Raw genomic sequence first — 10,607 nt, 5'->3', positions numbered from 1 at the left:
AGTTAAATCATCTGGGATCAATGATGTGCTGAAATTTTATTTTTTTTTTTTTTTTTTTTTTTTTTTTTGCAGCATTCTGGACTCTGCTGTTCCTGTGGTAGTTAATCCATCACCTCACTGAAGCTGCAGAAATGTGTTAAAAAGTCGCGCTTGCAAACAACAACAAGTATTCCATGTGTAAAGCTGGAATTTACCCAGTTAACATGCTATAGAGGTTAATGCATTTTACATAAATGCCAAGGTTTGCACTTTATAATAGAAAGGAAACCTAACTGGAGATCAGTATAAACCAGAAGGTTCAGGGCAGAATAGGTCTAAGTAAAAAAAACAACAACTGTTTTTGCACCAAATTGCACAGCAGACATTTAGGTTTTTAGGGGTCACTCACCCAAAGAGGCAGCATGGAGGAGGCAGTTACCATCCCCTGTGGTGGCCAGAGGAAGAAGCTTCTTACAACTGGTGCACATGGTGGACCACCAGTTCAGACGTCCTGAAAAGACAAGAACGCTCAGAAAGTCGCCTTTGATGACAAGCACTGCAGCCAGCAGACATGCTACACAAGTGTAAAAATACACACTGCAGGTCGCAGTATCATGAGTGTCGGTATTCAACGCAGAGCGCCACTGAGCTTTGCGGAACCACGACGGCTCTACTTCACAATCAGTTGTTCTGTTATGTATATATGAGGATCCTTGATTGCAGATCGATGTTACAATGTTCTTCCTACAGGTTGAAGATTGCAAAACTGACGTTCTAGGTGGTTTAGGAGAGAGAGTGTAGTTTAGAATAAAGAATCTGAACTCTGGAAATCTTCAAATTATTAAATTTCACTTAGTTGAGTACATGCATCTTAATACCAATTGTCCAATTGTGAAATAGAGAAAAAAAAAAAAAAATAGAACGTTGTTTCACACATTGCACTCTGCACATGCATCAGTTGGTTACGTTCCTTTTTAACCTGTATATGATTCACTTTCTTTTTTTTTTCATACAACCACTGCAGTCCCCCAGAAGCTACTTTGAAATCACTTCTCTACCTTTTCTAAAAAAAAAAAAAAAAAAAAAAAGAAAGAAGTGAGAATGAAGAAGAGCCCTGAGCACGACACATAGACTGACTGCAGGCGGACCGCACTGCTCTGAGCCTGGCCGATCTGGCTCCATCATTTATTTAACAACAGTAAACACAGAGGAGCCTCTGAATGATTTAGCCTTCACTGTAGTCACAATTAAACTGCAGACTTTCCTTTTTTTATTTCTGCAACTTGCAGTTCTTTATTTCTGAGCTACTGTAACCTCCTGTTGTTTTATGATGCTGGCCTCATGGCGTGCTCTGCATGCAGTGCATATGGGCAATTCTACCTGCTAGGAAATACAGAAAGATGCATATCGGTGCATTTTACAGTAACTTTTGCATAATTTGCAAAAAGAAAAAAAAAACAACAAAAAAAAAACAATTTTACTGACTGAAAAATTATTTCCTATTATTTTTCAGCAAGCAAAAAGGATTTGACACGCCGTTTTAAGATGCTTTCTTTATGCCTTATTGGTAAAATATTCACATTTTCTGCTTGTTTATTATAACATCAGAGTGAGAAGGGTTCTCTGCAAGATTAAAACTTTTGAGCAGGTTTCTCTCCTTCAGTTGAAAGTGTCAGATGGGATATGAACCCTCTGGGATGCGGGAGCCTTCGGATTAGCTGTTGTCATCCTCCCTCCCTGATGCTGCTGCTCTGATCTGTTCTGTCTCACTGGGTCAGTCTCATCTTGTGCATCTGTCTGTATTTCAGACTTAATGGAATTTTTTATTGCAACTACTCTGTTTGGCTTCAGTTTACTTTAAACAAGTGAAGAATCAAAAAGACTAAAATGAATCCCTTTTTTTTATTTTTTTTGCAAAATAGCTCAATTTCAGTCAATGTCTTGTGGAGATCTATTTTTTTAAATGTCGGAACAGAGACACAATTCTATCAAGGCCTGAACTTTGACTGGACCATTCTAGCACAGGAGTATGTGTTGAACTAACCACTGCTAGAAAGTGAACCTCTGCCCTAGTTTCAAATCATCTCTAGAATCTAACAGACTTTCTTTGAGGTTGTCATGTATTTATAGCCATTTACAAGCAGCTGCGCAGAGATTCTTCCACCCATAATGCTGCAGGTCAATGTGGGCCGCTTAGCAGCTTCTCTGATTAACGCTGTGTAGATTTGCAATTGCCACAGTCTTTCAATATTTAAATGACTGATTGAACATTTGGGGTAAAGTTTTGCGAACAAACCCCTTTTTTCCTTCACCTGTCTGCTGGGGTCTTTGATGCCTGTTTGCTCACTTCTGAAGGTAAGCAGTGGCACTGGGTTGTAAACGTAAAATTGAATTTCTTTCAACATCACAATGATGCACAACTTTGTGTTGGTCAATCACATACAATTCTAGCAAAAATACACCGAGGTTTGTGGTTTTAACATGACAAAATGTTCTGTGCTATATCCTCATCGGACTCACCCGCCTGTTCCAGAGCCATCATGGTGGACTGCTCTATTAGATCCCTCTCTATGAAACTCCTAAAGTCCTCGCTGTAGACGCTGAGATCGGGTAGCTGGAATGTGTAAATGGGCATCTCAAGAGGGAACTGCTCGCTGGTGCACTCGTTCGCCACCTGCAGCCGTGCCAAGGAGACGATAGCAGAGCTGGCGTGGGAGATTCCACGGGACAGACGCTTCTCTAGAGGCGAACACAAGCAAGGTGGTGCAGATAAGACGTAAGACGAGGTTCATGGGAACAAAAACAAACAAACAAAAAAAAAAACGCCGCCACTGCTGATGCTGAACTGGCTTTACTACCTTGTGCATTGTCCTCCTGCTTCTGTGCACACGGCCTGTCGATCTTGCTGACATGGCTGGGTGTTTCACGTGTCTCTGGCTGTTTGTAGTAGCGGCCCTCGTTGAAGACCTGCGGCAGGTTGGCAGTGTGGACCTGCCTGAGCTCCTCGTAGTCGTTCAGAGCAGCACTGAGGTCCCAGTTTTTACCTGAAGGAAAAAAAAAAATGGAAGTCAGAGTTTATTTTTTTCAGGAAAAAAATAAACCTCCATTAAGTTTTCTGCTTCGATTTCATTACAGTCCCATGCATGTAAGCAGATGTCATAGTGTGCAAGACGACACCGCACACACACTAAAAGTTTACAGTAAACAGCTTACAGTTGGAGATGAATTAGATAACTCTATTTCACTGAAAAATTTAAACAACTTGGTATGCTTTTTTTTCACTTTTGACTTTTAAATAATTGAAGAACATAGCATCTCTAACATAATAATAATTTTAAAAAAACACATCGGTCCACATAGCTTCACAGATTTATAGCTTCTCCACAAGAGAAGATGTTGCAGTGCTTTTATCAGAGGAAAACATGCTGAATCATAGCGAGGCTGGGTGTTGGCACGAAAATAAAGTTGGAGAGGGAGACAGGACCTTCAATATGGTGACAGCAATATCCTGACATGCACAAAGAGACACCCCTGGCTGTCTCCTCCGAGTTCTGTCTCTTTAACAGAAATCCCCTCAAGGTTTAAGACAAGCAAGTCGGTTTCTCATACACTACTGTCTGACTTCTACCACCGCCACAGGAATCATCCAAAAAAATAATAATATCAAAAAGAAAAGCACGCAAATGCCTACGTCTACATTCACTGTAACCTGAGTGTGTTTGTGAAAGTCGATCTACTAATGACCTCGGCGTGATGGAGAGAGCCGAGGAGGAAGACCTCGGCCTTCCAGACAGGATGTCTGTCTGTGAGTCTGAACATGAATATGAAAGCATGTCCCGCTTAAGCAGCTGCTTTTGCATTCGTCAATGCAAAACGCATTTCACGGAATGGATTTCAGCAGCATGAGCTTCAGAGAAACAGGCCTACAGCCGACAGTTCAGCCTCTCAGCAACATTCGGCACCTTAATGCATCGTCTTTAAACGCTTAAGTGAAAAGCTTTCTTTCAGGATCCTGATTGATACTTAGCACAGACACACTCTTCTGAAGCATGAAAATACATAATCAATATCCATTAGAGACACTTCAGATGCATAAGTCCAGATTCTGATACAAGAGGCAAAGCATGGATCGATTATACCAAGAGTTTAAAAATGTACAGCTTCAAAATTCTGCGGTTCCTTCATTCATTTTAAAATCTGTCTTACAGAATGCCGGTATAAAGCACAGGTGTGCTCCTTCCCCGTCTGTTGCTACACACTGCCGTCAGGTAGCTGAAAGAAAAACCTTCACAATTTTCCCAGACCAAGACAAGTTCAGATATTTGGAAAGAATTTCCAAAAAAGCACAAGCGGAAACGGTGGGGAGACTCCAATGTACCTCCTATTGTTCTAATTAAAGGAAACAACAGAAATAAATCTGCAGCTGACAAGCAGCAAGTCTGTTAGGAAGCAGATTGCAAACTGGCAACCGGAGCAAACAACAGCAATCTGTTTGACTCCTTGTTCTCTAGAAAAAGCAAACTGGTAAAGAAAAAAATTAAAAAAAATAAAAAAACTTCACCATTCTAGAAAATAAGCACTTAAAAACTACTTAGTTAAATGTTGTCTATACATTTAAAAAAAAATGTCTAACATGATAATCACGTAATGTAATACTAACATATATTGATTAATGTGGCTAGAATAATGCTATGCATTTCATTTAATTGTTTCTTTTACTACTACAAATATTGGGAAAAAAATACAGAAAAAATAAAATACATATAAGCTATAAAATATATGATTATGGTCTGAAACAATAGAGCTCCTTTTAGTGCTTTACTTGTAAATAGTTAGCAAACTGAGGTAAAACAAAAAAAGTATTCCTCGTACAACAGTCTCTAAAATGCGACAAGAAAAATGAAAGTCAGAGCCAATTAAAAGGCAGTTCAATACCCAAAACAGCCTGTAGAGAGCAGCACATGTAGCACAACTGCCTCGTCTTCCTCCTGGCTGGGACCGGAGTGCAACAGAGCAGCTGGTCTATCAACGCAGGTCTGTGTCAATGCACATCCTAAAGGCTAAGCTAATGTCAGGGGGCAAAAAATAAACCAAGGCGAGACAATCGGGGCTTGAGTCCGCGTCGTCTGAGTGCACTGTCTTGTTTGATGTCTGCTCGTGTCACACATATCCCGTTGAGGCTTCGCACCAGAGCAGGTTTTGGGGCAAAGCAAGGAGAGAGAGAGACAGAGAAAGAGAAAGAGAGAGAGAGAGAGAGAGAGAGAGAGAGAGAGAGAGATAGAGAAAGAGAAAGAGAGAGACAGAGAGAGAGAGAGAGAGAGAGAGAGAGAGAGAGAGAAAGAGAGAGAGAGAGACAGAGAGAGAGAGAGAGAGACAGAGAGAGAGAGAGACAGAGAGAGAGAGACAGAGAAAGAGAAAGAGAGAGACAGAGAGAGAGAGAGATGCAAGAGGCTGGAAAAACAGGGACACATTTTGTGAACACAGATGAAGATGTATCCCAGATGTATGTACATTTTTCTCAATGTAAATTTAAATGTAAAAGTTTAATATTGAACCTAACCCGGCTGACATTCATCCACCTCTCTGTTGTTTCTTTTATCAGAACCACACATGCGCCTGCAGCCCTCTGCTGCTCAGTGAGTGCCAGCGAATGGACACAAAGCTTCTCTTGGGGAGTTGCACTCGTAAGCCCGTCAGTCCTGCCTCTAAATCAGCAAACCTGCCTCCTGTTTCAGGTTCCTTTGATTTTGTCATCTTCCTTCCTTCTCATTCCCGTCTCATTTGCCCCCACCTCCACGCCCCTTCGAACAGAAAATCTTACCTTCCAGCAGGTCTCTTGCCAGACCCGGTTCTGCCCCCGTGGACCGAACAAAGTCTGACAGGACCGCGTCCATGTCCAGAGTCATGTGATCATGTGTGTGTGCTGCCCACGGTGCAGCGGTGGCCTTGGTGGACGCCAGCCTTCACGTTCTCATCTGGGAGCAAACAAAGCAGAGAAGGAAACATTAGAAGCAACGAGGACGCCACTTTACAGTAAACTGTTTAGCCACACCTCAAAGATCTCATCCCTGGCGAGTCCCTGTGAGAAAATACGAGCGAGATTGCCTGGTCTCTTATTTCAGTCCTGGCTCGGGCCCGTTTGTACCGAGGCGTAATGCTTCATGGAGTGCTCCTGCCAGGAGTCATAACATAATACCCAGCATCAGAGATATCAGCAACAGCCAGTGCTTATGTTTCCGGGACACACCTGCCCACTTCCAAAGGCTTTCCTCCTCTGTCCGTAACCACAACACAGGGTTTGTACCGTATATCCATTTTCAAAATCCCAGTATTTTATGACAATAGTTTCTAGGTTCTTTCTTTGTTTTTCTCCTGACATTACAAACATTTGTGGGCCCAACATTTGACTTATGGGGTTTTATAATGAAAGAAATCACTTAAATATGACATATCTGACAAGGCACAGGCAGGTGAAAGATCAGCAAAGGTGGCACATCACACCTGAATAAAAAGAAATTCAAGAACAGATGAGAAACAGTCAATCAGACGGCAAAAGTTTAGAAAGTCACTCTCACTGAACCATGTTGAAAGTAGCTATCCACAGAAAACACAGAACGGTGCTGGAGCTCCCAAAATTACTCCAAAAGCACATCGAAGACATAGCCAGATCCCACAAAAGAACCCAGAAGGCCAGAACAACATCTAAAGAACTGCATTTAAGGTACACTAGCCCCAGTCAGGGTCAGTGGTCATGATTCAACAATAGGAAAGAGACTGGACAAAAAAGGCAATAGATTTTGGACTAATCAGACAAAACTTTAATTTTATGAAATATTTCTAAAACAGCATCTAAGATTGAGCTGTCTAGTGGGACAAAGCAGGACTTTGCCACAAAGAGGCGTATCGGTTATCAAGTTGAGCAGTGCTTACTTTTTCATACATTTTTTTAAGCATCACTGTGTTAGATAAAAATTTAAATTATTATGTTGGAAACCAAGATCTACGGAAGTACTGATTTTTATCCCGTAGATACAGATCAGAAGTTTTTTTCCAAACTCATTTTATAATTTTGCATGGAACAAGGAAAATGTCCCAATCAAATTCCATATTTTTTCCACATTTTTCAAGATTCTGTAGGAACTCTAGAGATATGTAGCCTAGAACAAAGTATTAGCAGGAAATCTTTAGGTGTGAGTCAGAAACAAAACTTTATTTTGACCGAAAGTCAGGACGCCTGGTGCCCGTTTCTCTAACTGGATGATTAAGCGCGGTGCTATTTAGTTTCTAGCTGGAGAGCATATTTGAAACTAAACAGCACTGTGAATCTAATGATCAACAAGCGAGACACTATTGGGTCATAAATAACAGTTAACATGCAGATGCATTCACTCCCGCGGTTTGGGGAATAACTGAGCTCATGCATAACTTTCATTCCAGCAGAGGCTGGGTGGGTGACAAAGGAACTGATCTCAGAGCACCAGCAGAAAAAAAAACAAACACCCACAGGCATGAGACTGTGACACCAGGCCTTTGTGTGCAGACCGGCAGCCTGAAGGCTGAGGGGTTATTAGTGCACAACCATGTCAGCAGGATGGTGAACAACAGAAACACAACAAAAACAAACAAACAAAAAAACAAAAAAACTGGACAATTATGAGTTTAGAACAAAAAAAAAAAAAAAAAAAAACATAATGTGAAGAAAATGTATGTTGATCCGTTTGACCATAATTAAACAGATCATGATAAGATAAATCTGAGTAATACTAATACAATACTTCTCTCTTTTTTTTTTTTTTTTTTTTTTTGTAATTTTTTTTTTTTTTTTCCCGCCATAATAATCTTTTTGGAAGGCAATGTTTATTAACAAACTGTTATTCATATAATATGTCTGAGATTTGAATGTAATCAGTTAAATGTCGAAGGTCTTTGCTGTAAAACAATATAATTATGAAAACCGACATTTAAAATGTCAATTTCGTCAGTGTCCTTAAAGAGAAAACCATGTCAACAGGAACCTCCATCAGACCTAAGCACAACTCAGGAGGTGTTTTCTTTCTTTGGGGGACTAAAATATTTCACTACTGCATAAAAAAACCTAATGGGTGAACGGTAAGCTAACCTTTAAGAGAGAATATTGCTTTGTAGCACTAAACACCTCGTTCCTTGTAGTGCTGAGCAGAAACTAAAATAGTGGATTATTATAAACCATGACCTCACTTTCCCCCAACCTATAAGCAGCGATGTTCAAATTGCTTTTCCATGTGGGAGTTAATTATGACTCAGAAACACCGAAAAGCGTGGTCTCACACCTGACGTAAAACAATGTGGGCCACAGAAATGTGCTGTCCAGCTTCCTCTTAGTCAAAGTGACATTTTAGCAAGTTTGTCAGCTATAATGAATCAGACTTACAAATATGGAGTGGCATTACAGCAGCAACAAAAACAAAAACTGACAGAATTCAACTAAAAGCTCCACTCTTAAGAGAAAACAGAACAAGATAATTAAACTATTTCCACATCACAGCCTTACAGACAGGAAGTACTGGATTTAACAGCTGCTGGTGTTAGTGAATGATTATGCATGCATGATGATGTGAAAATGACACAATATCGAGTAACTATATTGTTACAGTCTGCTCGGTTTCAACGATAAAATACTAGGATAAATTCAAAAGTGAACAATTTGTTATTTAGGTTTTGGGGTAAACAGCAAAAAGTATTTTAATACAACTACTTTTATTTAATTTTATCTTATGCATTTCTTTTAACATTTTCATGATAAATTGTATTACATTTGTGTGTATGAACATATCTATGCTTAAATCCAGTGGAATACCACTTTGTGGACAAGAGAGACACTCAGTAGACAACCATGAACCCTGATGGAAACAATCACTTTTCTGTGCTGGTATATTACATCCAGCCCATATAAAATAAATGCGAAAGCCGAGGCAGTGGAAACTATGGAAATCAGTTTGAAGGAAGAAATGCCTGGAACAAACACAAACTCTCAGAACTGAAACTCAAAACTCAAAAGCAGTTAAAAGTAAATGCATATGCATATGCATAATTTCATAATGAAGAAAAAAACAATAACAGGATGTCGATTTAACGTGAGTCACACAACAGCTGAATGCGAAAGTGAACGAAGCGAATAAGAGCCCTCTTGTCTTAGTTCGCCTCTAAACTTACATCCAGAGTCTTTGCTGACAGTTGGTGAGAAGCCATCTGATGACCACAGGACCGCCAGGATCAAACGCTGATCTAGTCCATGGCTTCAGTGGCAGCAGAGTAGAGGAAGACTCTGGGGAAGCAGAGAATCCTGGAAGACACAGAAAAACAGAGATCATCAAAATAAGTTACCAGACTTACTCTGAATAAGAAAACAAAAAATGCATACTAAGCTAAATATAGAAAAATAAATAAATAAATAAACATGTTGGGAGCAGATTCAGATTATAGAAACTAAATCCTGAAAATGGCCGAGTTGAAGCATTAAGTTAATAATTCCTGAAATTAAAAGGTGGTATTGTAAAATACTTTTAGCATCTTAATGCTGCATCTATCCACATTGGTATTTCCGCTGATCTGCTTCAGAAAATGTTGATCTCCTGAGATTTTCACTCGTTGACCTCATCTCTCAGGTTTGCTGAGAGTTGTCCCCCCCAAAAAGAGAAAACATCTGGTGATTAGCAGCTTTGAGGATAACAATGTTGTTAGAAAGGCAACAGAAGCTCAAATAACCACTTGTTACATCTAAGGTATGTTGAGCACCATGTCTTAATGAACTATTCATTGGCATGCTGAGAGGCACTCCATAGAAGCCACAAGTCCAACGAGCTCACCAGATTTGGACTGACAAAACATTGTCTAGTGTAAGAAGCCTCTATTTCAGCGGCAATAGTAAGATGGTTGGATCAGAATCGGGGAGAAATAGCATAAAAGAGTGGATCCATTCTGACTTGTAATCAAGTCAGAATATTTAGATATGGTTAAGAAATGATGTGAGGGATTTTCATTGTACACTTTTGGTTCTCTAACTTCACTTGAGGCCTTCACGCTAAATATCATTCCAATAGAACAACCTTTGGGATGTGGTGATAAGAGAGGTTTGCGATATTGAGGTGCAGGCTAAATAAAATTCCAGCATGATGCCATCATGTCAGTTTGGACCAAAATCTTCTAAGACAAAGCACAAAGCAAAAGAAGGCTGGACCCAATACTAGCAAGGCATAACTTATAATCCCTGGTGAAATATTATGGATAATCTTGATTTGAAATCCCATTTCAAATCAACTTATTGTTAAATTAGAACAAACTTTATAGTTTTTTTTTCAAAGAAATTCAAGACATTATTTAAAATATTTAAATATGTTTTTATATTAAATATACAAAATAAATATAACAAGATGCAAACTTAATTAGCTTGGCACAATCTTAGGCAGAAGTGAATGTATTTTCTTTTGGTTTTAAAATAAAATGTCTTTGTTTTGTTCAGTGATTCAGTGGAACTAACAAGATGGAATTATTTAAAAACCACATCAGGGCAACAGTGTCTGATTGACAATCAACACCTTTGTTCTAAGCGTAGAGATGTAGAGATGCATCAGTAAAATCTTGAGTCATAG

The 10,607-nt window shown here is 39.5% G+C and overlaps 1 protein-coding gene and 1 long non-coding RNA gene across 4 annotated transcripts in view; one reads left to right on the top strand and one right to left on the bottom strand.

Annotated features, from left to right (window-relative positions):
- LOC106949446 (uncharacterized) overlaps positions 1–5,788 on the top strand; it is a 9,992-nt gene extending 4,204 nt beyond the window's left edge. The window contains exon 3 of one of the 3 annotated variants that reach the window (XR_001425381.1): positions 5,582–5,788. This is a non-coding gene — a long non-coding RNA (uncharacterized LOC106949446). Of the gene's footprint in view, positions 1–358; positions 458–5,581 lie in introns of those variants that run through there. The other 2 variants (XR_001425382.1, XR_001425383.1) reach the window with 2 other exon arrangements.
- Positions 1–10,607, bottom strand: part of otud7a (OTU deubiquitinase 7A) — a 48,796-nt gene that overhangs the window by 20,820 nt on the left and 17,369 nt on the right. The window contains exons 2-6 of the mRNA XM_015035683.1: positions 9,172–9,301; positions 5,801–5,954; positions 2,838–3,023; positions 2,500–2,718; positions 389–490 (exon numbers count right to left, since the gene is read on the bottom strand). Of these exons, the coding sequence (XP_014891169.1) occupies positions 389–490; positions 2,500–2,718; positions 2,838–3,023; positions 5,801–5,885 (592 nt within the window). The 5' untranslated portion in view covers positions 5,886–5,954; positions 9,172–9,301. The remainder of the gene's footprint in view (positions 1–388; positions 491–2,499; positions 2,719–2,837; positions 3,024–5,800; positions 5,955–9,171; positions 9,302–10,607) is intronic.

This window comes from Poecilia latipinna, unplaced genomic scaffold (genome assembly GCF_001443285.1).
Source record: "Poecilia latipinna isolate Pla-1442-1.1 unplaced genomic scaffold, P_latipinna-1.0 Scaffold344, whole genome shotgun sequence".
Lineage (NCBI taxonomy): Eukaryota > Metazoa > Chordata > Actinopteri > Cyprinodontiformes > Poeciliidae > Poecilia > Poecilia latipinna.
The sequence above is the reverse complement of the archived record's forward strand: the minus strand, read 5'-3'. Positions and strand labels throughout refer to the sequence as shown.